This window comes from Sinocyclocheilus anshuiensis, unplaced genomic scaffold (genome assembly GCF_001515605.1).
Source record: "Sinocyclocheilus anshuiensis isolate Anshui unplaced genomic scaffold, SAMN03320099.WGS_v1.1 scaffold152, whole genome shotgun sequence".
In the NCBI taxonomy this organism is placed as follows: domain Eukaryota; kingdom Metazoa; phylum Chordata; class Actinopteri; order Cypriniformes; family Cyprinidae; genus Sinocyclocheilus; species Sinocyclocheilus anshuiensis.
Window position 1 is genome coordinate 1,362,844 of NW_015555781.1, and position 25,944 is coordinate 1,388,787.

The window sequence follows — 25,944 nt, forward strand, 5'->3', positions numbered from 1 at the left end:
GTGCACTATGGACCTTTTTCACATATCTGGGTTTCTCAGCAGCGGAAGTCGTCATAGTTGGGTTAACTTGAAGAGCAGTGAATGGGAGAGTACCACAAATATATGTTTTGCATTCCCATTTGCTCAAATAGCAAAAGAAAAACTCCACGATAGTGTTTTCATGACATTCAATAAAAGGAAAAAAATTGAGAGAGACTGATAACGGCAGTCAGAAGATGTCAAATTTACCATCCCTCCCATAGAGGCTGCATTACAAACACCCTCGCATTAGCTTTAACTGTTTTTTGTAATTTGATGCAAAGGTGATATAATACAAAGAATAGTGTTATAAATGTACATACATTTTTTTTTTTAATACAAATATGAAAAACTTTCGAGGATTTACAATGCTGATGACCGTTAAACGCGTCATCACAGTCTTGTGAAAAGGGTCCATAGCAATTGATTGCCCAGTGATAATTGTTGACATTAACACTGAAAATCACCCAAAATTCTATGCATGACAAAATCACAATTTCCAGGTGAAATTAGTAAGTATATATTATTCAGGCAAATGATTTTCTAACAGAAAACTGCTGCAACTCATAGGATCCTGCACATCAAAACTGGCTGTTTTGATATGGAATACATTTGATTGGTGTCGAACAAAATGTGGAAAGAAACACGGCACATACACCATGAAAACAAATAAATACCAATGTATAGCCTACTAGACCAGTAATTATAGGCAGCACAGTGGCACAGCAGGCCTATAATCTAAAACAGAAACAAACAGAAGGGAAAGCACTAATATCATACAATGTAATTTTGTCATCATTAAATGTATAGTAACTAGTTCACCCAAAAATGAACATTTGCTGAAACTTTACTCACACTCAAGCCATCCAAGATGTAGATATGTTTGTTTCTTCTTTGGACCAGATTTGGAGAAATTTAGCATATATATATCTCTTGCTCACCAATGGATCCTCTGCAGTGAATGGGTGCCATCAGAATGAGAGTTCAAAGAGCTTATAAAAACATCACAATAAACACTGGAGAAAAAATTATAGATATAGGACTCGTATTTAGCTGGAAGCAACAGTTTAAAGTTAAAATGTCTTAATGATATACAGTATTTGTATGTATGTATGTATTTGTTTCTTACAAACATGCAGCTCTTCACTTCACAAGATGTTAAAGGTCCCATATTGTCAAAACTGAAATTTCCTGGCTTTTTTCATGATAACTGAGGTCTAGGTGCTATGTAAGTTTCAAAACAGTCAATCCACAGTCAAATGCACACAGCCTGCATAAAGTAGCTGTGATTTTTCACGAACAGTTGTGACTTCCGTAAAAAGGTGACGTCAGAACTACTCAGTCACCGCCTTCAGTCACCACCCTGAGCACCGCCCACAGTCCCACTCTCCTTTTGCCAAACCCCCAGACAACATCGCGTCCATGCCATTGCTGAGCAACAACAACAAGGAAACATGTCGAGAAAACGCTGTTCAGTCTGGATGTCAGGAAACTACATCATTGCACAGTAGGGCTGTGACGGTCGCCATGACAACCGCGTCACTCTGTAACAAGCATAATACAAAGTTTTGTATACAAGTGTAATAATAGTAACAGTTGCAAATTGTTTTATTTAGACTAAAAGTCTATGCTAATTCACAAATTACCTCAAATGCTAAATACTACATCGCCAATCTGGAATCATCTCCATTCATGTCACCCAGCCGCATTTGTACACGTGTCTTCAAGTTCACGTGATCGCAAACGCTCGGCTGGACAGGTCTGTATTTACTGCATTCGGTGTTTGAAAAAAAAACATGAATTACCATTCTGAAACATCCTGTTGTAAGCGCGTTTGAGGAGGTGGTTGGTTGTCTCCTGTCGTCGTGATTCGGGGTCTGAGTTCGGCTCAAACATGTAAGGCCGAACAACATTTCCCTCAGCAGTGACCATCATTACCGGTGTTTCTATTGACCTTACTTGTGAATATCACCAATCCACAGCAGGCTACAGCATACATGACCCTAGTTACCTGTGGTTGGCCTGGCCGTGCGTCACTCAGAAAACAACAGGCCAATCAGAAGAGAGGCTCGTGAATATTAGTTAGACAGGCCAAAATCGACCTGTTCTTTCTTTGCAGAGCTCCTGAGAGAGGAGCTGTAAAAATATATTGAGATGGTTTTTGGTACTTGCAGTATACCGCAAATATATATTCTTAAGGACATCAAGACTTAAAATAAAACTCCAGAAAGGTGTAAAATATGTGACCTTTAATTGATAGACTGAAGTCATGTGATTTACTTGTGGATTATTGTGATGTTTTTATCAGCTGTTTGGACTCTCATTCGTACTGTCACCAGTACACGGTTGGCACTTGAAAAAAGTGATTATATCAGAACCCATATGTAAGGCATTCACAGCAAACACAACTATGTTTTTAAAAAACGTTTTGTGTTTGCTGGGATATTGCCTGGAGGCCATGCTGTATTGTGAAACTTGTCGTGCAACTTTATGTGTTATGACTTGTTTTTTACTGTTTTCAACCACAAGGCGTCTCCAAGCGGAACCCGAGTGGAATGGAAGATGGAAGTTACGTGTTTCTCCTGTACGGCTCACACACACAGAGAGAGAGAGAGAGAGAAAGAGAGAGAGAGAGGGAGAGAGAGGGAGAGAGAGGGAGGAGCTCCTGGTCTCACTCTACACGACTCAGAAATCAAATGTCTGCTCTACGCAGATGACCTGGTTCTGCTGTCTCCCAATAAACGAGGTCTACAACAGAAAATGGACCTGCTAGAGCAATACTGTCAGACCTGGGGCCTAACAGTCAAACCTTAAGAAAACTACAATCATGACATTCCAGAAAACACCCAGATCCCAGGGAACACAGCCACATCACACTACAATACCTGGGTTTGAAAATCACATCCACAGGTAACTTTAATTCTGCAGTGAATGAACTGAGAGATAAAACACGCAGTGCCTTTTATGTCATAAAACGACAATGCCCAATAGAGTTCCTAAGAATTTGGCTGAAAATATAAGAATCTGTCATCAAGCTGATTGCCCTCTATGGCAGTGAGTTGTGGGGTCCAGTCCACTGACAAATCCAAATCAAGAACTAACCAAATGGGACAATCATCCAATTGAGACCCTACATGCAGAATTCTGTAAAATATTCTACACATCCACCGGAACACAACAAATAATGCATGCAGGGCAGAAATAGGCAAATATCCACTAATTATAAAAATACAGAAAAGGGCAAATTCTGCAAGCATTTAAAACTCAGTGATCCGACTCATACCATCATAAAGCCCTGCAATACCAAGAGCTGAGCAATGGAAGCAATCCCCTCTTTCAACGAGTCCAGAGCTTCAGTTCTGATGTTTCACTAACATCCACTGACCCTCATCACACTGACACTCTGGACCAGAACAATACTGCCAAACACATTCAATTCAACCAAATTACAGCACAAATAAAACACAATTACATGAAACATTGGGAATCTCAAACACAACAACAAAGTAAAATGCAATGCTATTTGGCCCTAAAAAGACAGTACATACACTATGGCAGACTATCTGTATAAAGTAACAGATAAAAAACTGAGAGCCACCTTGAGCAGGTACAGACTCGGTGGACACATGATAGAGACGGGCAGACACAGGAAAACATGGCTGCCACAGGAAGAGAGGCTGTGTCCACACTGCATCCAGACAAAATCGAGACAGAGCTGCACTTTCTCACAGAATGCACAAAATACTTCAATTACTTTTACTTGAAGTATACTTTTATACTTCAATTACCGTTTTATATTATTTTGTACTACTCTTTTCTTGCACTGGCAATACAAATTTACAAATATCAAATGTTTGTCATGCCAATTAACACCTAAACTGTGAAACTGTGTGTGTGTGTGTGTGTGTGTGAGAGAGAGAGAGAGAGAGAGCGAGAGAAAGAGAGAGACCATAGGCATGGCTCATTCAGTTTTTAAAATGTTTTTAAAATAAACCTGTCTTGTCTGCCATACTGAAAATGTGTTGGAGAAATGTACAAATAAATAATATAATATAACATTTTGATATATTTTCTATTTTAGATTGGGGTAGGCTGTTAATTTTGACATGAAACTGACATAAGAGGAATTGGAACTGCATAAAACGTTTCTCTGAAATGCAGTGTCATTTTGCGGTTCCTTTTGCGAGCCTTGCATAATGATCCCCTTTGCGTTTGATTGTCTCATAAATAACACATTCTAACGAAGACTATTCTTGCTTGTTTATCTTTGACGTGGGCTCGGAGGGTTTTCCATGGAATTCCGGTGTGGTGTTTGAGCAGGCTCGGGATCAGTGTGAGAGCGCGTCTGTCAGGAACAGCGCAGGCTCCAGCAGGACGGGAGTCAGTGGAACGGCGGAACTGCTGCGTGTTTTCCAGGAAAGTTCGAAACGCCCTTTTTCGCGAGTTCTATTTTGCGAATAGGGAAGCATATGCTCATATGAATATGAAGCAGGTTTAAACTACTTGCGGGGCTACTTGCTGTATGTGGTTGTGACTGAAACCGTATTTAACTGTGTTTAATTTGCCTATAGAGTGGTTAGTAAACTCGGTTTCTTAAAAGCAACGTACTGTAAAATACAGTCTAAAGGTATGAAAACGTAACATTTAGGCTATATTTTGCGAGGAGTCATTTTAGTTTGTAACGTGTAATTGTTTGGAGATGTATGAGATTATATTTGTTTTTTGTTATAGGACGTACAGGATGTTTTCCACATTTCTTAAGTGTGAGATCATCCTCACACTCATCTGTCTCGCATTGTGTTACGGTAAGTGTTTGTTGTTGTTTTTTTCTCTATGAATACTTAGATATGAAATCTCCATATTTATATGCTGATGCCACTCTCACAATTGTGTCAAATGTAGCACTGTTCTTTTTTGTAGCTTCAGGAGAAGTACAGGTACTGGAAGGTGTTACAAACTTCCCCATCGGCTCAGACATGATATTTCTATTCATTTGTTCATTAATTAATTTATTCAAAACGTGTTGATGAAAAGCTGATGTGGGTGTTTTTTAATAAATTAAAGAACGTGCTGATTTAGACGACACCAATTCTGTCGAATTTTTACTTTTACTTTCATACCTCAAAATGTTGTCATGTGGCTCATTTTTACACCATGTTTTGCTGTCATAGCTACTGCTAGTTTTTTACAAAACAACTGTTTACTTTGGTCATGTGTGATATAGTTTGCTTTTTATTTTAAAACTTTAAAATCACTGTAGAGCCCACAAAGGAGGACTTGAAGTGTTTTAATGACTATGAGACAGAAATGAAATGCAGTCTCTCCTCTGACCGTCTCCAAAGCTGCTCTGGATACAAGCTCAACATCACACATCCTGTATTCAATGAGTGAGTGTTTGTCCAGGCCTGTAGTTCCTCTATAACTAAATGTATTGCTGTTCATTTAGCAATCAGTTGACACAAATATCTCTTAAAATGCAGGTTTAAAAAGTATACATGCATCTTTGAGAGAAGTCATCACAGTGACAATTGTGAGTGCAAAATTAAAGTGCAAGGGTTTGTTGCAACAGAGATCTTCAATACTACACTTCTGGAAGGAACAAATGTTTTATTAAGCGAAATATTCATGACTTCATACTTCAGTGAGTATAAATGTTGTCTATAAGTTCTTGCTAACATTTTTCCTTATTATTTTGTGGATAAAGTAGAATTTGCATGCTCTTTAGTTTCATCCAGCCTTATCTGACACATTTACATATGTTTTCCATTTTCTGTAGTCAAACCGAAATCTCCAGTCTTATCAGTGAAGAAGACTGAAAATGGAAACTTTAATGTAACTTGGGATGACCAGTATGACAAAAGAGGTTCGGCAGGAAGAAATTTTTTTGAATCCTTGAGAATAAATCTGACCTATGGCATCAAAGGAGGACATGAAAATGTAAGGAAGATGATATATGATACATAGATAATATGAACCATATTAATGTGTATATTAATGCGTATGTATATATATGTATATATATATATATATATATATATGTTCATACAGATATCCAAGACAGTGCCAAACACCGTGGGATCCTTTGAGATTGTGGCCAAAAATCTCCAGCCAAATACCAACTACATTCTGACAGCAACAATGAGCTCTGACTATAATGATCATAGTATATCTAGTGACCAGAGCACAACAGTTGAGTTCACCACCTGTAAGTCTATCTAGATTTGTCTCAAATTCATTATTGCATGTGTGTTAATAGTCTTAAATAATCCTGATCAATCTACTGTATATATGTTTTACAGCCTCATCCCCAAATGAAATAGCCAAAATGATGATTCCACCTCTCTGTGTTGGTTTAATCATCATCATTTGTATTATCTTCATCTGCATTTTGAGGTGAGTTCTCTGTTTTATGTTTTTTCCATCATTCGATAACAAAACATTTGACATTTTTGCTCTTCCTTTATGCATCCTAGACAAATTCAGTACTGAAACACTTTACTTCTTCATTACAGCATGAAGACGAATTGGTGGGACAAAATCTCCAAGCCAAAAATAGATGCCAATCTTGGAGAGGAGAAGGTGGGAGAAAGATCCTGCAATAACCATCAATAATGTTAATATTTCATCATAATGTGGATCAAAATAAACGCCTTATTTTTTTTCTCATGTTTAATAGGTTCATATTTTGCCTCCATCTGTTACGAAGTTCTCTCCAATCCAAGTAGATTGGATTCCAACACTGGACCTTCAGGAGGATAAGAAATTGTATGTTCTTATGTTTGCTTGTTTGTTCTTTTTTCCCCCAAAAACGTCAGAAACACATGACAGACTGGCATCATTCTAATTCTGATTAATAATGACACAACATGTTTGTCTCTCTACAGGATCTCAGCATTATCAGTAGATACAAACAATGAAAAAAGTTCCCACAGTGTTGAGTCAGCGCCTGTGGATTATGGCCAGGCTTGCCCGGAAGAGAACATCAGCACCATCAACATCGCATTACGTGTCGAGCATGCCTTAGATGAGGTGTTTAAATCACGTCCAATCTCAAACAACCCATCACCGTTCCCCCCCAACAATCAGGTTACTACGAGCAGGTCATACAAGAGTGTTAACGGAATCAGTTCCTCAAGAGAACACAACCATGCAAACCGAGATTCGGGCAATTGCTCTGGCTCATCAGTTTTCAGTAATATGTCATATTTGGAATCAGCCCCTGATGATTCTTTATTCCTGGAGCTGAGCTGTGATCATTACTGTCAGTCTGGCAAGAGGGAAGTTTCAGACTTGGATACATGCGATAGCCAGTTTAACTCTCCCACTAATGATACTCTGGAAGACGCATATCAGTGCTTCAGCAGTGTTTTGGAAAAGGAAAATGATCCAGATGTTTGTGTGAACCTTTCAAATAGTGTTGTTGGTGCTGATGAGAAATGCATCATGAAAAATCTCATCACCAGCACAAATCCACTCTATCCTTCTCTGATTCTGCATGATGGCAGTGTCACACCAAGTGATGAAGGATATCAGGCTTTTCAAGGCTTAACAAAGAGCACAGAAGGACAGTGGAGCACAAGCGTCAGTACTGAACAAGCACTTAATGCATGTGGAGCTTTGAAATTCCCCCACAGCACCGGCCAAGATCCCACATCTGTGCAGCAAAGTTCGTGGGCCTCTTCTTTGCATTTCTCACCCGTTATTCAAATAGACAATTCATATCAATGTGTTTAAAACTGGGCTGTAAAACAAATGATAAGTACATGCCTGAAACCTTTAATTATTTTTTGCATGCAATGTCTACAGTTACAATTAATCATTCTTTTGAAAATATGACCAGTAATAAGAACTATGCAAACTTTGTTCACTATTTGTTCAGGCTTAGAGCCAATGCATTGAATTTAGGTTTTGCTAGCTACTTCTGCAATAAGATGTTGAAAATGCCTTAAAAGGATATTCCACCCATTAAAATTATCTCATGCTGTCCCAGATGACTTTCTTTCTTCTATGGAACACAAACACAGATTTTTATAAGAATAAAAACTCACTCCATCTCAGTGAGTCCATATAATGCAAGTGCATGTTAGTAAATGATCAGAGAGTATTCATTTTTAGGTGGAGTATTCCTTTAAATGCCTGTTGAGATCATATACAGTAACTATTCTTGTTATTCATACTTCTTTATTACTCTTTTATTTTACACACAATGCCAAATGTGACACCAAGTCAAATTTGCGAAGGCAAATTTTAAAGGCATGATAGCACAGTTCTTATTCTGTTTAATTATGCTGTGAAAACAAATGATGGGTATGTTTACATTTTAACTATTGATCTCTACAGTTGCATTTCTTTGAAAATATTACCAGTAATAAGAAACTTTGTTTAATACCTAAATCCAGGATCCACTCTTTCAACAATAAGGGGTTATACAGTGACTTCAATTCTCTTGGAAGTCATGTATTATTTTTCTTGGCATTGACTTTTTTTTATTACATTATGCGATATTTGCTAATGGCATTATACTTGCTGTCTCAGTCTGTGAATAGAACTTGTATTTTTCTATAGGATGTTGTTTCAACAAAAAAAGATATGTTTGTAGATGTGATACATTTAGATGTAGATGACACTGTTGTCTTTTTTGTTTTGCTATCGTCAACAGGACAAATGTTTACTCTTCAAAGACTCCACTCACCTCAGTCAGTTCATAAACAGTTATTGTCAGCCTGAGTACAGTTACTATGCTGTCAAACAGATGATTGGTACGTGCATGAAACATTTCATTATTTTTGTATGTAATCACTATAGGTCCACTTACACTATGGCATTCTAAGAAAAACTAAAGCACTTCTCAATAAGAGCAATGTAAATGTACGCCCTTGTTTTTAGCTTTCTAAAATAAAACCTCAGAATGTTGAAACAGAGTCTGAGTTCAACCAAAGGCCTTCAGGGGAATTTCAAACATGTTTTCACAGGGCTTTTGTTTTATGGTGCCTGCCATGAACCAGGAAGCTAATTTATATTTCCTAGGAACATCATACACTGAAGTGCATGTTGAGACATTTACACTATAAATGAATTATGCTTTGTATGTCTGAACAAGGGACAGCTTTGCTCTCTAGAAAGTGGTACTGTAATCCAATGCGATATGAATAGAATGAATTATGTATAACAATAGGCTATGAAAACTAAAGGTCCATAATTATGTAGGCTAACTATTGAAAGTTGTCTATAGGGCCTATAAAGTTCATGTCATGTGACAGAATAATGGTAGAATAGTCAGTTGGACAGGTGTAGCTCTGGTGGCGTTAATGTGCAGTTCAAAAACGGCCTCGTCTTCTATGATACATTTAGGTCTGGATGACACTTTTACTTCTGTTTATTAAAGCTGCAGTCCGTAAGTTTTGCCTCTTTGTCGCCATCTCTGTTTGAAAACCTGGAATTGCAGCTGTGTGCGGAATTATCTAGCTTGCGTGGGTTGTGAGTCGACACAGCTCCAGCGCGGATGAATCTAATGTTATGTAGAGTATGTGTGGCAGTCAGTCACCGCACCGGTGTGGATATTTACTGTACTTCGCAATCACAGATTCTAGCCTACGTCTTGGAATATGACCCAAATAAGAATGTTCACCGTAGAGGAAAAAAGCATTACCATAAATCTCGCTACCAATGGTAATTAAATCTAAAGATCGCTCAGCTCATATCACATCAAACCATTCAAATTATTACTATTGTTATCGTTCATTCTCAAATGATTAATGTTAACAACATCAGCATTGGTGACTATGAGTATAGTGTGTATTAGCATGTAGATTTCAATTTCTGCACAGTCTAATCTAATTGTCATTCTCCTCAAATTTCATATTAAGAAAATTTTTAACCCAAAACGCAAATTATGCTCCCTTCGAACTGGTTTTCTTTAAAATACAAATCTTTGTAATCCCAGGCTATCTGTAATCAGAAGCACATTTATAACTGGAATATAATTTAATTTCATTCACATAAGTAACTCAGATATTCTCTTGTAAATTAAAAAGTAATGCGTTACTTTACTAGTTACTTGAAAAAAAGTAATCTGATGACGTAACTTGCGATACTTGTAATATATTACCCCCAACACTGCACATAATCCATAAAGGATGTGACATTCACATGTGAATGAAATTAAATTATATTCCAGTTATAAAATGTGCTTCTGATTACAGATGGCCTGGGATTACAAAGATTTGTCCGCCATCAAAATGATACATTTAATTATTCTGGCTGCTGTGAGAAAAGGCTATAAACTATCCGCCACCTGCAGGATCCTCACATGCAATAGCCTAGTAGCTGGGGCTGTAAACTATGTTTACAGACGTGACATAAAGACGCAGTGCCATGCTCGAATTTCCCCCCAAAACCCCTACCACTCAAATTTAAAAAACATTATTAGATAACCGTTGTGAATCGGGCTAAAGTAAGGCGATAGTTTCGAACACTGGCTGGTTATGTACTTGCTCAAATATTGATTTTGGATCGTTTTTAACCAAAAAAAGTTACGGACTGCAGCTTTAACTGTCATCAGTAACAAAATGATATCATAAGCAGCGTTTATAGATTAGTCATTTGGATCATTGCAGCGCCATCTGCTGGGCGTTTGTGTAAAGTCACGACATCAGGCATTTCTACTGGTTTTCAACCTCACAATTTTACACATTCGTGAAATAAATTAACCTTGTTTAATAGTAACCAGTATGGGATAGTGGAGGAAATGTTTTCTCCTCTCACATCCCACAGACGAACGTTAGTAGACATGATGTATCCTGTTAAGCGTAATGAATATACATTAAAAAAAAATAATAATAATAATAATAAAATAAAAAAGTCAAAAGTCAAAATTTCTGTTTCCTGTTGTTGCCCCATAATGGCCTAATCTCGCTTATAAAGAACTTCTCTAAACAAGGGCGGAAGCACCAAAAATGGTCAGATCTGCTGTCCCGAATAACGAAACTTCAGTCCCGCATGTTCTTGTTCTGCTATGCGTAGGGCTTAAACTGAGCATTTATTGGCCTTTTTGTGTGTTTGTGAGTGAAACCGTATGTTTAATTTGAGCTTTCTTCTTTTTACAGCACGGTCATAATGTTTTCCACAGTTCTTCTGAGCCAGATCATCCTCACACTGTTCTGCCAGGCACTTTGTTACGGTAAACTTTAAAACACAGTCTGAAAACATAGCGTATGTATGTATGCTGCCACAATTGTGTCAAATGTAACTCTATACACCGTTATTTTCCGTGTAGCCTCATGTTTGTGGCCCCCAATGATGAAAATGTTGTGAACTATTAGCTATAGGCCTACATCAAAATAAGCGAGAAAAGCTGATGATTCGGATAACAATCCATTAATATGATAACAAATCATAATTTGACATGAATTGTTACTTGCTCTCCTCAAACTTCATTTTGGCATCCTTTATATATTTTACACAGTGTTTTAGTGTTAAACCACTTTTACTTTTGCAAAGCTGCTTCTGCTGTGGTCATTTGTGATAGTGATTTCACCCAGTCTTTTATTTTCCAATCACTGTAGAGCCCACAAAGGAGGACTTGAAGTGTTTTAATGACTATGAGACAGAAATGAAATGCAGTCTCTCCTCAAAGCTGCTCTGGATACAAGCTCGACATCACACATCCTGTATTCAATGAGTGAGTGTTTGTCCAGGCCTGTAGTTCCTCTATAACTAAATGTATTGCTGTTCATTTAGCAATCAGTTGACACAAATATCTCTTAAAATGCAGGTTTAAAAAGTATACATGCATCTTTGAGAGAAGTCATCACAGTGACAATTGTGAGTGCAAAATTAAAGTGCAAGGGTTTGTTGCAACAGAGATCTTCAATACTACACTTCTGGAAGGAACAACTGTTTTATTAAGCGAAAGATTCATGACGTCAGACTTCAGTGAGTATAAATGTTGTCTATAAGCTCTTGTTAATCCTTCTCTATGACATTTGTTGAATTTACATGCTTTTTAGCTCTAAATTTATTTAAAAAATATAAAAAGTTTAATCCGACCCTATGTGTTTTTGGTTTTCTGTAGTCAAACCGAAATCTCCAGTCTTATCAGTGCAAAAGACTGAAAATGGAAACTTTAATGTAACTTGGGATGACCAGTATGACAAAAGTGGTTTGGCAGGAAGACATTTTTTTGAATCCTTGAGGTTAATACAGATATCCAAGACAGTGCCGAACACCGTGGGATCCTTTGAGATCGTGGCCAAAAATCTCCAGCCAAATACCAACTACATTCTGACAGCAACAATGAGCTCTGACTATAATGATCATAGTATATCTAGTGACCAGAGCACAACAGTTGAGTTCACCACCTGTAAGTCTATCTAGATTTGTCTCAAATTCATTATTGCATGTGTGTTAATAGTCTTAAATAATCCTGATCAATCTACTGTATATGTTTTACAGCCTTTTATTGTTTGATGCACATTGAGAGTTACATTTGTTAATGTAAAATGTAAAGTTAATATTACTATTTTTACTATTATTGCCGTGTCAGTCTTGTATTTTTTCCACCGTTTTATTTTTTCCACAAAAATAAAAATATACAGTATATATTAAACAATGTTGTGGGTGACACTTTTTGTTATTTTGTTTTTTGTTAGAAATGCCCCCAGTCTCACTTAATAGCTGTGATTGAAATTTTAATGATTTCAATCATAAAGATACAATCCTGATATACAATAAATGTTTAAATTCAGAGGCATCAAAATTTACACCAACGAAAGAAAAAAGTACTGGAAATCCCAAAATGATTTTATTGATATTTTGATGATTTTTTTTTCCTCAAAGTGAAGGGCTTCCTTTTCACGCTTCTTTTTCTCAGGCAGACTCAATCGAGAAGTTCATGAAATTCATTACATTGATGTGAGATTCAGTACTGTGGTAATAATCGCTGAATTATACAAGCACTAAACTATAATGTGGACAAATAATAACCAAAAGACAGTAAAAGTACTATAAATATACTACATTGTAATGGTCAGTGAAAAGGTCCATGTAAATGGAAATACATAGGCATGAACACATTTAATTTATACATAGACATGAACACATAATAATAATAATAATAATAATAATAATTCTTTATTGAAATGCCTTAAAATATCAAATCAAACCCAAAAGGTTAGAATGTTTTATACTGATTGTCAATTAACAAGTTCAAAAATCCGATTTTTGCACAAAGAGGCTAAATCTAAACACAAATATTTACAATGTGACACATATAAATTATTGCATAGCTGCAATCTATGAAACGTATGCCTTAAATTGGCTAGTGTGTAGCAGGGGTGTAGTACAAATGTAAAAAGACATCCAAATTACACATTCAAAAATACAAAACACAGACTGAACTATATCATGTATTATGCATAACAAGATACAGTATTTCTGTAATGTTCAGCATCATTTTATGCTATGTAAAATGTAATGTAAAACTTGCTTCAATCATTATTCATTACACTTAATATAGGTAACTGAATCTTAAAAAAGCCAGATTTACTAAACTGGTTCCAGAACAAATAATCTCATGTTAACTGTATGCCTAGAGAGCTGTTGCTTCAGATACACACTGGTTTACAACAAACAGCACTTTTGTGATGTACGAACACATGTATAAAGCCAAGAAGACTTGTGTCTTCAAGACATGATTTGTCATGAAGACGACGTTTGTGTAAATATTGTTTAAACCAGTTCTGACTGTCTTGTGACAGAGTCCTCATGACATCACTGTCTGGCTATCTAGGAGTAATACTTTCATTATCTGAACCAGCTTATCTGGTATGGTTTATCAACTTAACAATGGTTCACAATAAAGGACACAGAGTGTATATAAGTATAAAATCATTTTAGAAAAGAAAACTAAAAGCGAATTGGCATGTCTTTAGCCTTTTAGAGTTACAGATCCTATAAAAATCATAGTTATATAGCAGGACCCTGAGAAAAATGCTTTCTTAATTGAAATGATACAGCTCTGCTGTGTGTGGACAATTCATTTCAGTTTTTTCTATATTTAAGAGACTTCTTTCAAAAACAAACATCTTAATGATTCCAAACTTTTGACTGTAAATTGTATGGTGTATACATATTTCAATTCAGAGGTTAATCATCTGATCGTCACCAACATCATTTTACATGAAATTTAAAGGTGCACTCAGTATTTTTCCAAACAGTATTTGTTTAACAAATAATACACATAAAGAGATGGATTATACTTAATAAAAATCTGTTTAAAATCTCACACGAGACTAAGGCTCCAGTCATATCAGTAGCATAATAAAAGCTGTTATATTTTACATGGAGCAGGTCTAATAATCACATGACCAGCTGAATACTAGTTTTATCTTGCTAACCCAGCTGTTATCCGACACCTTCGCTCATGGAATAACTAAGTCAAGTGAATTTCTACAACAGAATCAGTGAGATTCAAGAGCCTTTGCTTTTACGTGATGCTGCAACTACGCCACTAGGTATCAGTATAAGACGTCTGCCGCGTCAGTCAACACAACATAAACGTAACCTAAACGGGTGCACCTTTAAAATATTGAAATATCATTTTAAACGTAATACAATTCAATTAAAGATATGGAAAATTGTAATGCAATTCCAACTAACAATTTTCTATCATAGCATGTAAATAAAAAAAATAACTGTAATTCCATCTGTATTTTTAAGGTCCCAAAAGTCCTACAAAAACAAAGGCACTTTCGCATAAATCACGAGTAGTGTTTTATACTACCAACTTCATCTTAATTACAACAAACTAATAGTGCAAGTAGTACACTTACTGAAATGTGTCCTGAGAAAGACCCCAAACTAATACTATATGGAAAATCGTAATGCAATTCCAACTAACAATTTTCTATCATAGCATGTAAATAAAAAAAATAATAACTGTAATTCCATCTGTATTTTTAAGGTCCCAAAAGTCCTACAAAAACAAAGGCACTTTCGCATAAATCACGAGTAGTGTTTTATACTACCAACTTCATCTTAATTACAACAAACTAATAGTGCAAGTAGTACACTTACTGAAATGTGTCCTGAGAAAGACCCCAAACTAATACTCCTGTGTGTCAGCTGACATATTCTGCATCCTCTCCACCATGAAAAAACACAGCGTTCCTGTGAATCCCATGACGACCATCACGAGGAGCTGCCAGGTCAGCAGTATATAACCACTGTAGAAGAACGCCACAGCTGCAAAAATAGACTGAGAGAGGGACTGTATTATTGACACACTGAATCGAATTCATATTGAATACACTTCACTTTATTTATTGGCCACTGGAACTATAAATGCAGTTTATTCATCAAGAAAGTTATGGGGTAAACTCTATCTGCCAAAGTTAAGGGAAAACTAAAAAGCTTTTAATGAAGCACAGTATTATTTTTTCGAACTTTCAGAACCTTATTTTAGTTTCTAAATACTAATCAGATATTCTACTGACATAAACCAGCAGTTCTCAAATTCTCAAAACACCACGCCTAATCAGATTAAGTACCATCATCCATGCAAGTAGCCTATACTGCACGAATGTCGGCTATGCATTAGTCTACTGATTAGATCCACAAAGATACATAGATACACACAAGTCTGTGTAAATGTTATTTTTAATGATATTTTTTCTTGATATATGTCATTTAGTTATTATATAACACTCAAACACACACTTTTCTTAAAAGAAGTCTCTTATGCTCACCGAGGTAGTATTTATTTGATCAGTAAAAACAGTAATGATGAGAAATATTATTACAATTTAAAAATAACTGTTTTATATTTTAATATATTTTAAAATGTAATTCATTCCTGTGATGTCAAAGAATTTTCAGCATCATTACTCGAGTCTTCAGTGTCACATGATCCTTCAGAAATCATTCTAATATGCTGATTTACTGCTCAACAAGCATTTCTTATTATTATCAATGTTGAAAACAGTTGTACTGCTTAAGATTTGTATAAAAACTGATACATTTCTTCAGGGTTCTTTGATGAATAGAAAGTTTAAAATAACAGCATTTATTTGTGGTAGAAATCTTTTGTAACATAAGTGTCTTTACTGTCACTTTTGATTAATTCAAGTCCTTGATCAAATAAAAATATTAATTTAATAATAATAAAAATAAAAAAAACTTCCTTACACAGTGTCTATGGCCCCATATTTTCCGACACAGTATTATGCAAGCAAACTGGCCTGTGTTTTCTTTGATTCAATAACACAGCAGGCTTGTTGATATCAAGCAGAATACAATTTTTAAAAATGCAGACTGTCGTTACCTGTATGAATTTGAATATAGCAAAGGCTGGTGCACTCTGCTCAGCAAACGCCCGGCCCACAATGCTGTAGAGTTGAGTATTGAAACAGCTGTCCCCAAGACCCAGCAGGAAGCTGCACAGCAGGGCGATGGACACGCTACAAGTGTGAATAAATGAACACAGCGCCATCAACAATGCAACACTGCACTCTTTAGGAAACAAAATGTAGCTCAGCAGATGATCCAAACAGCTTATATTGCATTCAGTGTATCTTTTTTTTATCAATTAATGCATTCCCTGCCAGTTTTTGGTTTTGTTTCAAATTATTTTGTAGATCTCTCTTAAATTATTATTGTACCTTGGTACCAGATATGGCTTATGTTGTGAGCTTGTTTGGAAAACCACAGGTGCGTCATCTGGTATGTTGAGGAATATCAAGTAGAAGGCCACAAAGTGCACAACCATTCCTAAGAAGACAACTGAAGTGCGCCTGAAACGGTTATTCTTCAATACAAGGCCAAACAATCCTCCCCCTGCAAACAAGAGACAACATCTAATCAAGCTCCAATCCTATTAAAGTACCTGCCCAGCTTGTCTTTAGATGTTCATACTACTAAAATTGACATCTAATTGTCCACACTTCATACTTCTGCAAACTGAAAGTGCACTGACCAACTATTTCTCCGATTCCCACCACAATGCCTGAAATGCCAATTAAGCCTTTTGCTACATCGCCAAAGTGTGTCGTAGCTCCAATGCAGGTTCCATAAACGCCACTGTAAAATGACAGCTCCAAACCTTCAATGAAACAGCAGCAATCAAAACATACATCATGCTCAAATGTTCATGGAATTAATGGCTGTTTCCTTTAGTGATGTCCTTACCACTGTATGCCATGCAGAAACTTAATAGCAATATGGTTTTTGTTTTGAAGATTTCCAAAATCGTCTCTAAAGGAAAAAAGACAAAAGCAATAAATCAGTAAATCGATCAATCAATAAAGAAAATGGGTTTGAATAAAACAACAATTAACTGATGAACCACTACAATGGATGACCAATTTGTATAATTACTCCTTGAATAATTCTTTAATAAAATTGTTTTATAAAAAATAGCAGATCATGTTACAAATGTGAAAATTAAGCCATATGAACTTACTAAACTGTGTTTTCGCTTCTGTCACAGCAGATGTTGCTCTTTGTTTATATCTAAAATTACACAACAAATTATATCAGCGACCAATGAGAATTCAAACAATAAGTATCTGCAAGTAGCAATCACCATCGTTTTCAAACAAAAGTTTATGAATTCATTTATAGCTGGGGTTATCATGGAGTTACATCATTTCCCGTAATTATTAGACATTAAAAACCTATTAAATTATTTGTTGTATTTTATTAATTTATTTTTTGCTTTTGTTAAAACGAAGAATATAAAACCACACATTAAACTTTTTTTATTTTTTTTTGGTGCTGGTACATATCGACAGGGCAAGTATTAATCTGAATTTCTGGCCAGATTGGGAAGCAGAACAAAAATCCTTATTGTTGGATCTGTGAAAGGAAATGTCAAACTTTTTTGTTTTTGGTGCAAAGTGGAAACTCTCATTCAACATCATCATTCACTAAATGAATGAGTGAATTTACTTCAATCTTGCCGATAACAGAGACTGGCCCTCCTCTTCAGAGAGAACCTCTTCCTGCTGACAGACCTTCCTCAATGCAAGAAAACTTAGTGTCCCGAGTGCTGAGATAACCAGCAGAGCAGTAAACATAATCCTTCTGTCTTTATCTGTGGGTAAAATATGTGACAGAAAAAAAAATGTACACACACATTAGAGAAAAAAACAATTTATTCTTAAATTTTGAAATATTTTTGTCATTTGAGAGTTAGTATATAGTTAGCAGAGATTAAATAAGTGCGGCTTAACTTAAGTTAAATCAAAGAGTGAACACAATCAAGTTGCTTTTATCAAAATATGATTTTTCAAACCATCATGTTACCTGTAATTTCAGTTTTTCCTTTCCAATCAAAATAAATGTATAGATTTCCAAACAACATACTGGAAAGAAAACACATATAGAATTTTTCATACAGGAATCATGGACAGTTTTAAGTGGTTAAAACATAGCTCTTGATGGTTTTACTGATTTGGTTAGTAAGTTTGTATAACTCCTCCAATATGACTTTTTTCTTCAGTTAAACACAAAAGGAGAGTAATATAAATAATATAAACATTATGTTAAACTAAAACCACTGTCATTTTTTTACATTACTTAAAAAAATATTTTTTAACTTAAACTAGCTGCCAAGGCAACATGACATCTCTTTGCCATGTAGTTTAACATGATGTGCTAAAATAACTAAAACTAAAACTGAAATAAAATTAATAAAAACTATAGACATATTAAAAAACAATAACAAAAACACACAACAAAATTACTAAAACTAACTAAAATTACAGTGAAAACAGCAAATGTAAAAATTAATGCCAATTAATAATATTATTAAAATAATATAATATATAATAATATTAAAAATATTAATCTCAATGATATTAAAATACCAAGTTAACACTGAAACATACATTGGAATATAGAGTAATTTGGACTGTATTTATGATGTTCTTGTTTTATTTTTAAGAGTATGGCAGTTTACATTTATTTTCATTTTATATGGACAAGACAAAATTAGACATTCTGTCTAATTTATCATCTTTGTGTTCTTTCACAGAAGAAAGAACATAACACAAGTTTGGAACAACAGCTATTATGTTTGAGTGAACTATGCCTTTAAGAGATGCATATAGTTATTAATCTGAATGCTGCTGATGAATATCTATTGCTTTGACTCCTAACCTTCCATATTAGTTTACTGTTGATGATCACAGACAATTAAGGGTAATCTGTTCAAGTGAATCTCAGATTATAATTTCAGGTTAATTGTGCATCAGACTGAGCTCTGTGTGAGTGTTTGCAGCTGTCTCTTCCTGACCTGCACTGCAGTAAAGCCCAAAACAATCCTGTGTTCCTGTTGATGGTGGAAGCATCAGAGTTCTCCACCAGAAAGTGCCCTTGAGCTGTCCAAAGCACTGTGGATAGAAAAAAGGCAGGTTGCACCAATTAGAATGATTAAAACATGAATTAATGCACTACTTAATATTAAACCCCTCTTAGCAAATAAGTAATTAAAACCTTTAACTGTCATTTAAACTATCGCCTGCGATTCATTTTGACTGACCATATTGGATTCACCAGTGTAACAAAACAATGCAACTATAGTACCTTTTTGGAGTGACAACTATAACCTGCCTTAACCGTATTGCTTAAGTGGGTGAAGGAATTAAAAAATGTGAAACATCTACTTCTGTAGTAGTGTGTCCTGTACATAAAAGACTAACCACACCAACTGAGAAAAGTTACAAGTTTTGTATTTAATGAGAAAAATATTTAATTATTTATGTGGTTAAAGGAATAGTTCTGATGAACAACTCATCTGAATCTTGGTCTGAGGGTGATAATTAAAGGGGTCATATGATGCTGCTAAAAAGAACATTATTTTGTGTATTTGGTGTAATGAAATGGTTTTGGGGGAACTATTCAGTCAATTATTAGCTGGCAAGTGATGAAATATTTGATGTGAAATACACTATGAGTGTGATTGTGTGTTTTAAATATCTACTTACTGGCTGCTCCGATGCCAATTACTACTGATGTGAAATAAAAGGACCATGTGGATGGAATGATGAATACAGCTATATAACCACTGAAAACACACAGAAGTGAGAAAACGGTGGCATGATGACTACAAGATGAACAGTCAGACAGAAATCTGAGATACTTGCCTATAAAGAACTCCACTCAAGAACATGGTAAACTGTGGTCCAATTATTGCAACGATAATGGGAGCTAACACATTACAGAATGAAAAAACTCCATATATTATTCCAAGGCTGTGAAAAGAAAAAAGGGGGGAAAAAATGTTGAATATCCCATTTCAAACATATTTTCATAATATCTACACCTAGAGTTTATTTTACCTTCCATTTCTGACATTAAAAAATGTGATATGATTTGTTAGCCTCTACTTCTCTTGTCATATTGCACTGTGAAATAATGCACCATTTGCATTTCTTTGTCACAATTACAAACTCACCAGCGTTCAACTGACTAAAATTGCAAATGGAAGTTTAATTGCTACCTTAAATTTTAAGTCAAACTGGTGCCAACCTATATATACAGTGATGAGTTCTTCACACTTTTTCAACCACTTAAATCACTAATTACAATAATCTAATTATTGATGAAGAAAACCGAATTAAAGCTATGAAGGCTCATTAAATTAAGTAAAAATGACATAATGATTTTTTTTTTACAGTGCAATGTATTATATTTACATATCCATCATAAATCTCTAAATTATGAATATGAGATGTAGAAAAGGTGAAGGACTGAGATCTTACCTATGATAGCCACTCCCAGTGAAGTTAGTGCTATTCAAGCTTTTCACCACTGTTTGCTAAAAGGAAATAAATAAATCAACAAACTTTTTGTTGTTGAACTAAATAGCCCTGTAACGTGACAAATAATTTTTTTTTTAATGTTAAATAAATAATTAATGTTGTAAACATGAAGTCCTTAAAAACTACATGTATTAAAAAAAGAATGATAAAAAATGCTATTTAAGGGTTGTACATGAAGCATGTTTCACTGCAAGACATGTTGATATGTCAACTACCCTTATGTCATCGTGAATATTTTAAAGACGGTTCATTTTGCACTACAACTTTCAACACATCGATCAACCTTAGAGAATATTTTTTTGAATCTTATAAGACATCCTTTCATGGTTAAATTGAGTTTGTGGGTTTTGTGTGGGGTGACTGTGAGGTTAAATGAGTCCACAGTGACATTTGAATTTGTTCCTCCCATTAGTCATGCAGGATAATTCATTGACTGATGGGGAAAATCAAAAACAGGAGAAGCGCCTGACCCAGATTTATCTCAACAATACACTGTTTTCATCACTGTTTCTAACTGAAAAAGTGAATGTCGTTTTTCACAAAAAAAAACAAACTTGCCTTTCACCATGGTATTGTTTCTACAATAAAAATGTGTGAATAAAATGACTATAATTATGTCTGAAGGACATTTTATCGTGGCAAAATAACTTTAGCTTTTACTCTATTTTGGTAGAAACTGTTGCTAATTAAAAACTTAAAACTGCTAAGTAAACTTAAGTTTTGGCATAAGTACGGCTAAAATTTCAGTACAACAAAATAAACATTTCAAAGATATTTTCAAGCACAGCAGCATAATGAAGCATGCCATCCTACCATACATTTCAGTCTATAGTTTATAGCATGCAATAAGAATGAAACACAACTTACTTCGATATTACCACAGGTGGTGAAGGCTGTAAAAATGAGCAAAAATCCTATTCCCAAAATAACAACATTATATGTCCTAATATCCGCCATCCTCAGCTCAACTAAATCCTCATGTAAGACGCAAGAGTTTCAGCGAGTGTATCTTGGTCCATGTAAATAAAACCAGCATCCAGGAAACAAACTGGTAGAAAACAAACCGAGTAGTTGAGTAATTAGGGATCCTACAGCACGTGTATTACACTATAATTGCATTGCATTATATCCATAACAGTAGGCCTAGTTAAACGTTAGCGAATACAAGTTGGTGGTCACAGAAGTATCGGTATTTAATAAATACCTCAATATAAAAGCACATATACATACATATGTTTAGGTTTTATATATATAAAACCTATGTACAGTATGCTGCTTGGATTTATTGTGTAAAAATGTTGCTTCAAGATGATTTGATAAATTCTCTATATCGATGAGCTATTTAATACATTTTAAGTTTAATGAGCGACCACATAACCTTTAGTTAGCCCACTCAGTTATTCCAGGTTAGCTACAGCACAGTGCTAGTTACACATGCTGTCAATAACACTGTATCACTGCAATAACTTACCCTATTCACAAAGCCAAACTTTAACACCCAGTTGCTGTTGTTGCTGCATCAGTCATGCTTGATCTTTAAAATCAGCAGCCATTCACTGTATGAACATTAGGATGTGCGTGAAATGATCTCTATACTTGTTTATACTAAAGTTGTCGATTGACTAAGCGCTGAAAGATCACCAACCCCTCAAGGTAAGGTAGGGTAAGTTTACGCATAGATCGTCAGTAGATCTATATGCAATATGGCTATGGCAAGCCAACTGCATATTGACTTTTTTATTAATTCAAAATATTCCCAGCGTTACTCGTCGTAATTGCATTTTTATTACTAAAAATGTAATTACAGAGCTCTACAATTAAATTCTTACTAGTAAAATTACAATTAGAGAGCTCTCTAATTCAATTCTTATTTGTAATAATTATGATTAGAGATCTGTCTAATTCATTTATTACTAGTAAGAATTCCAATTAGAGATCTCTATTGAATTTTTATTAGTCATATGTCTCCATTGACTTCCATTCATTTTTAGTTACAGAGCTCTACAATTGAATTCTTACTACACTCTAAAAATGCTGGGTAAAATAGGGACAAACCCAGCAATTGGGCTGTTTTGACCCAGCGGTTGGGTTAAATGTTTAACCCAACCTTCTGGGTAGTAACCCAACCACTGGGTCAAAACAACCCAATTGCTGGGTTTGTCCCTATTTTACCCATCATTTTTAGAGTGTAGTAACAAGAACAATTAGAGAGCTCTCTAATTAAATTTTTACTAGTAAGAATTTAATTGTACAGCTCTGTAATTAAATTCTTACTAGTAAAAATGCAATTACGACAAGTAACGCTGGGAATATTTTAAAGTCCGCGTGAATAGTGACGTATTTCCAGCTGAAACGGAATATTGAATAGAGGGCATGGTTTTATTTTTGCGCTCCTCCTCTCTGTCTCTCACTCATAGCAATCTAACCGTTAGAGGGGTGTGTTTAAGTATATTCTGCCCAAGCCGTCAAACTGACGTCATCAGAAAAGGAATGCCATTCCAGAGCGGAAGTAAATGTTCAGATTTTGATTAAAGATTACGAAGACAAACAATTTTTTTCAGCGGATTAACTTGCACGGATTAATTGTTCACATCATTACTAGCAATGTGCGCTAGTAAAGTAAATAAAGTCCATTTTGATTTCATGCGGACTTTAAGCTAAAATGGCTTGCCATACACCGAACGCAAGTCAATCACTATTATTTGGAAATCATCAAACGTTGATAGGCTACGTCACATCTGGGATCCTCGTTAAGCTATTTTCTTTGTGAATTTCAACAAAGAATGCAACATTTACAAGCAAAAAGACAATAGCCTAAACAAAATATTCTAAGAGGGTCACAATACATGAAATTCTTAAATTGTTGTATTACACAGTAGGTCGTATAAGTAATTTGAGTTTTTTTTTAAGAATAAACATTTCTTGAAATGTATTTTAAATTAAAATGTATGAATGTCAACTTTCGCAAGAAATACAAATTATGAAAAAAAGTTTATTTTTAAAGTTACTAAAACATTTTTGCTAATAGGGGATACATTCCTGTTTACAAAATTACAAAAGTCAATGCTTTGCAACAAACACAATTCTAAAATAGATGGGCACGTGTGATGACAAAGGAGAAATTGGGTGTAAAATACTGTCATTAAACTTAATAGTTTACTGGATAGTTTATGATATAGTTTATGAATAATTTTAAAAGAAACTACAACAACTTTTTTTGGGCATACGATTTTTTTATTTTATTATTATTATTATTATTATTATTATTATTTTGTCGAATAACTCATAATTATATCCATTCTGTATCACTGAATGTATGGTTCCAAAAAATTCCTCGTTATGTTTCATACACCAGATTTTAAAATCGCAAAGTCACTACGGGAAGTCGCACAGCTCATTCTATGACAGCACGCACTTTCCCAGAAGCCTTTCCTCATATTGTACACAATCATCATGGCGGCGCAGGATGGTAGGTAGCGTGAAAATGTACTTAAATGCCATTTACACAGTCTTTGAAGTGTTATTTATAGGCGCATTACATCAGTTCCAGTTATTTGACACTTCTATTACACTGAACGTACGTTCTTTTAACTTGTCAGGGTGAAATAATAGCTAGATATTCTGTGATTAGCCGTGTCGAAAACTTCGGCTGTGTCACAAAATCTAGTGAGCTGTCTACCTAGACAGCATTCTGAGGGATGCTGAAACGTTTAAACGTTTCTGGAACTTTCGATTAACATTTATAGGCATCGCGGAAGCGTTTGGAACCTTTAAACGAAGGTTCCAATCGAGCCAATAGCACCCAAAGATGCTGTCTAGATAGACAGCTCACTGAATTTTGAGACACAGACTTGATATGAGCTTGCGAATATTAGAACAGCGGGCTGGCTATAGTTACCGACGAGTCAGTTTTGTACGATTACAACACGGTTACAGTTATTGGTCTTAGTTGGGCACAAATGAGCATAAGGGAATTTACTAGATGTTTCTGCGCCTCTGAACAGCAGCTAGTCAGTTAGCTTTTAAAACCTGTATACTAGAGACGGTCTAGTTAGGACTATTTCAGAAGTAAAACATACTAGTAGTGGGTGGGAATCTAGAATAAACACTTGAATTCAGCTTTTATCTAAAATTGAGAGAGTTACCTAGTTTCCTCAAAAGTGTTAATGTTAGCTATATATCTTATCAGTTATAAAATATTGCCCCATGAGGATTTGTTTGTTTTATTTTAATGCTTTAATACTAGTTTGAAATTGTCATATCAGTACTCTGAAACAGGTCAACATTTGCGCATTGAAAACTACATTTCCTTATCAATACGATTAAAAAATCTTTCTCATCTGATAATTGTTCCCACAGGAAATGAGGTAGCAGGAATGGAGGCTGAGGTCACACAGAAGGTACCAGAAGTGCCATGCGAAGCTGCTGGACAAGAAGATGCAGCAGGGACTGAACAAGCATCTCTTACCGATGGTGAAAGCACATCGGCTCAGCCTGCTGCTGTCAGCAACGGAGAGGAAAGTGAGGAGGGGAAAGAGATGGTGGAAGTGAAAATCATTTGGAACAAAAACAAATATGACCTTAAAATTCCTTTAGATGGCACTGGTGCTAAGCTGAAAGAGAAGATTCACACTCTCACTGGTAATTTGCATGAAAGTTGTGGTTGGATGGCATATATGCTTTATGGAACACATTTCTGTCTTGGTTTTCTCATTCTCATCATCTCATGTCATTTAAACCTGCATGACTTGTGTGTTTTACAGAAGTCATACAGGTGAGACCTTGGAGAACGTTCCTGTTTGTTCTCTTTTGTGGATAAATTAGAGATAAACTAATTAAACATTTGGACACATGCAACATAGTCAAGTCACATTTACTTTTATAGCGCCTAATGCAATACAGATTATTTCAAAGCTGCTTCACATTAATAAACAGGAAAATAACTGCTAATGTTGTAAAATTCATCCAATTATGAAACAAATTCAATTCCAGCTGTAAAGCAGGTTTACAGAAGACAATAGAGTCTGTCATCATCCATTATCCAATTTAATTGCATGTAAAGATATATATATATATGTATGTATGTATGTGTGTGTGTGTGTGT

At 35.2% G+C, this 25,944-nt stretch overlaps 3 protein-coding genes and 1 pseudogene across 5 annotated transcripts in view; 3 read left to right on the plus strand and 1 right to left on the minus strand.

Moving 5' to 3' along the window:
• Positions 1 to 4,291: 4,291 nt before the first annotated feature.
• On the plus strand, positions 4,292 to 8,009 carry LOC107674679 (uncharacterized). The gene is made up of 10 exons (XM_016468746.1): positions 4,292 to 4,645; positions 4,750 to 4,823; positions 5,279 to 5,405; positions 5,499 to 5,659; positions 5,795 to 5,955; positions 6,067 to 6,223; positions 6,318 to 6,411; positions 6,531 to 6,597; positions 6,695 to 6,783; positions 6,903 to 8,009. Exons 2-10 carry the CDS (start codon positions 4,760 to 4,762, stop codon positions 7,750 to 7,752), a joined length of 1,770 nt encoding a protein of 589 aa, XP_016324232.1. The 5' UTR covers positions 4,292 to 4,645; positions 4,750 to 4,759; the 3' UTR covers positions 7,753 to 8,009.
• A 2,956-nt stretch (positions 8,010 to 10,965) lies between these two features.
• Positions 10,966 to 12,571, plus strand: LOC107674680 (uncharacterized; annotated as a pseudogene).
• A 2,320-nt stretch (positions 12,572 to 14,891) lies between these two features.
• On the minus strand, positions 14,892 to 22,492 carry LOC107674682 (UNC93-like protein MFSD11). 2 transcript variants are annotated; one of them, XM_016468748.1, is made up of 15 exons: positions 22,312 to 22,492; positions 21,708 to 21,888; positions 20,781 to 20,836; positions 20,163 to 20,270; positions 20,004 to 20,083; positions 19,313 to 19,409; positions 18,322 to 18,380; positions 17,965 to 18,109; positions 17,477 to 17,526; positions 17,203 to 17,268; positions 16,991 to 17,116; positions 16,677 to 16,851; positions 16,340 to 16,475; positions 15,094 to 15,274; positions 14,892 to 14,992 (listed from the first exon to the last, which is right to left on the minus strand). In XM_016468748.1, exons 2-14 carry the CDS (start codon positions 21,795 to 21,797, stop codon positions 15,122 to 15,124), a joined length of 1,341 nt encoding a protein of 446 aa, XP_016324234.1. In that variant the 5' UTR covers positions 21,798 to 21,888; positions 22,312 to 22,492; the 3' UTR covers positions 14,892 to 14,992; positions 15,094 to 15,121. The 2 variants fall into 2 exon arrangements, with proteins under 2 accessions (XP_016324234.1, XP_016324233.1); XM_016468747.1 differs by having other exon boundaries at positions 14,892 to 15,274.
• A 1,733-nt stretch (positions 22,493 to 24,225) lies between these two features.
• The window catches only part of LOC107674700 (ubiquitin domain-containing protein UBFD1-like), a 7,051-nt gene continuing 5,332 nt past the window's right edge, over positions 24,226 to 25,944 (plus strand). Inside the window, exons 1-2 of one of the 2 annotated variants that reach the window (XM_016468778.1) lie at positions 24,226 to 24,309; positions 25,200 to 25,481. In XM_016468778.1, coding sequence (XP_016324264.1) covers positions 24,294 to 24,309; positions 25,200 to 25,481 — 298 coding nt within the window. In that variant the 5' untranslated portion in view covers positions 24,226 to 24,293. The other variant, XM_016468779.1, reaches the window with a different exon arrangement.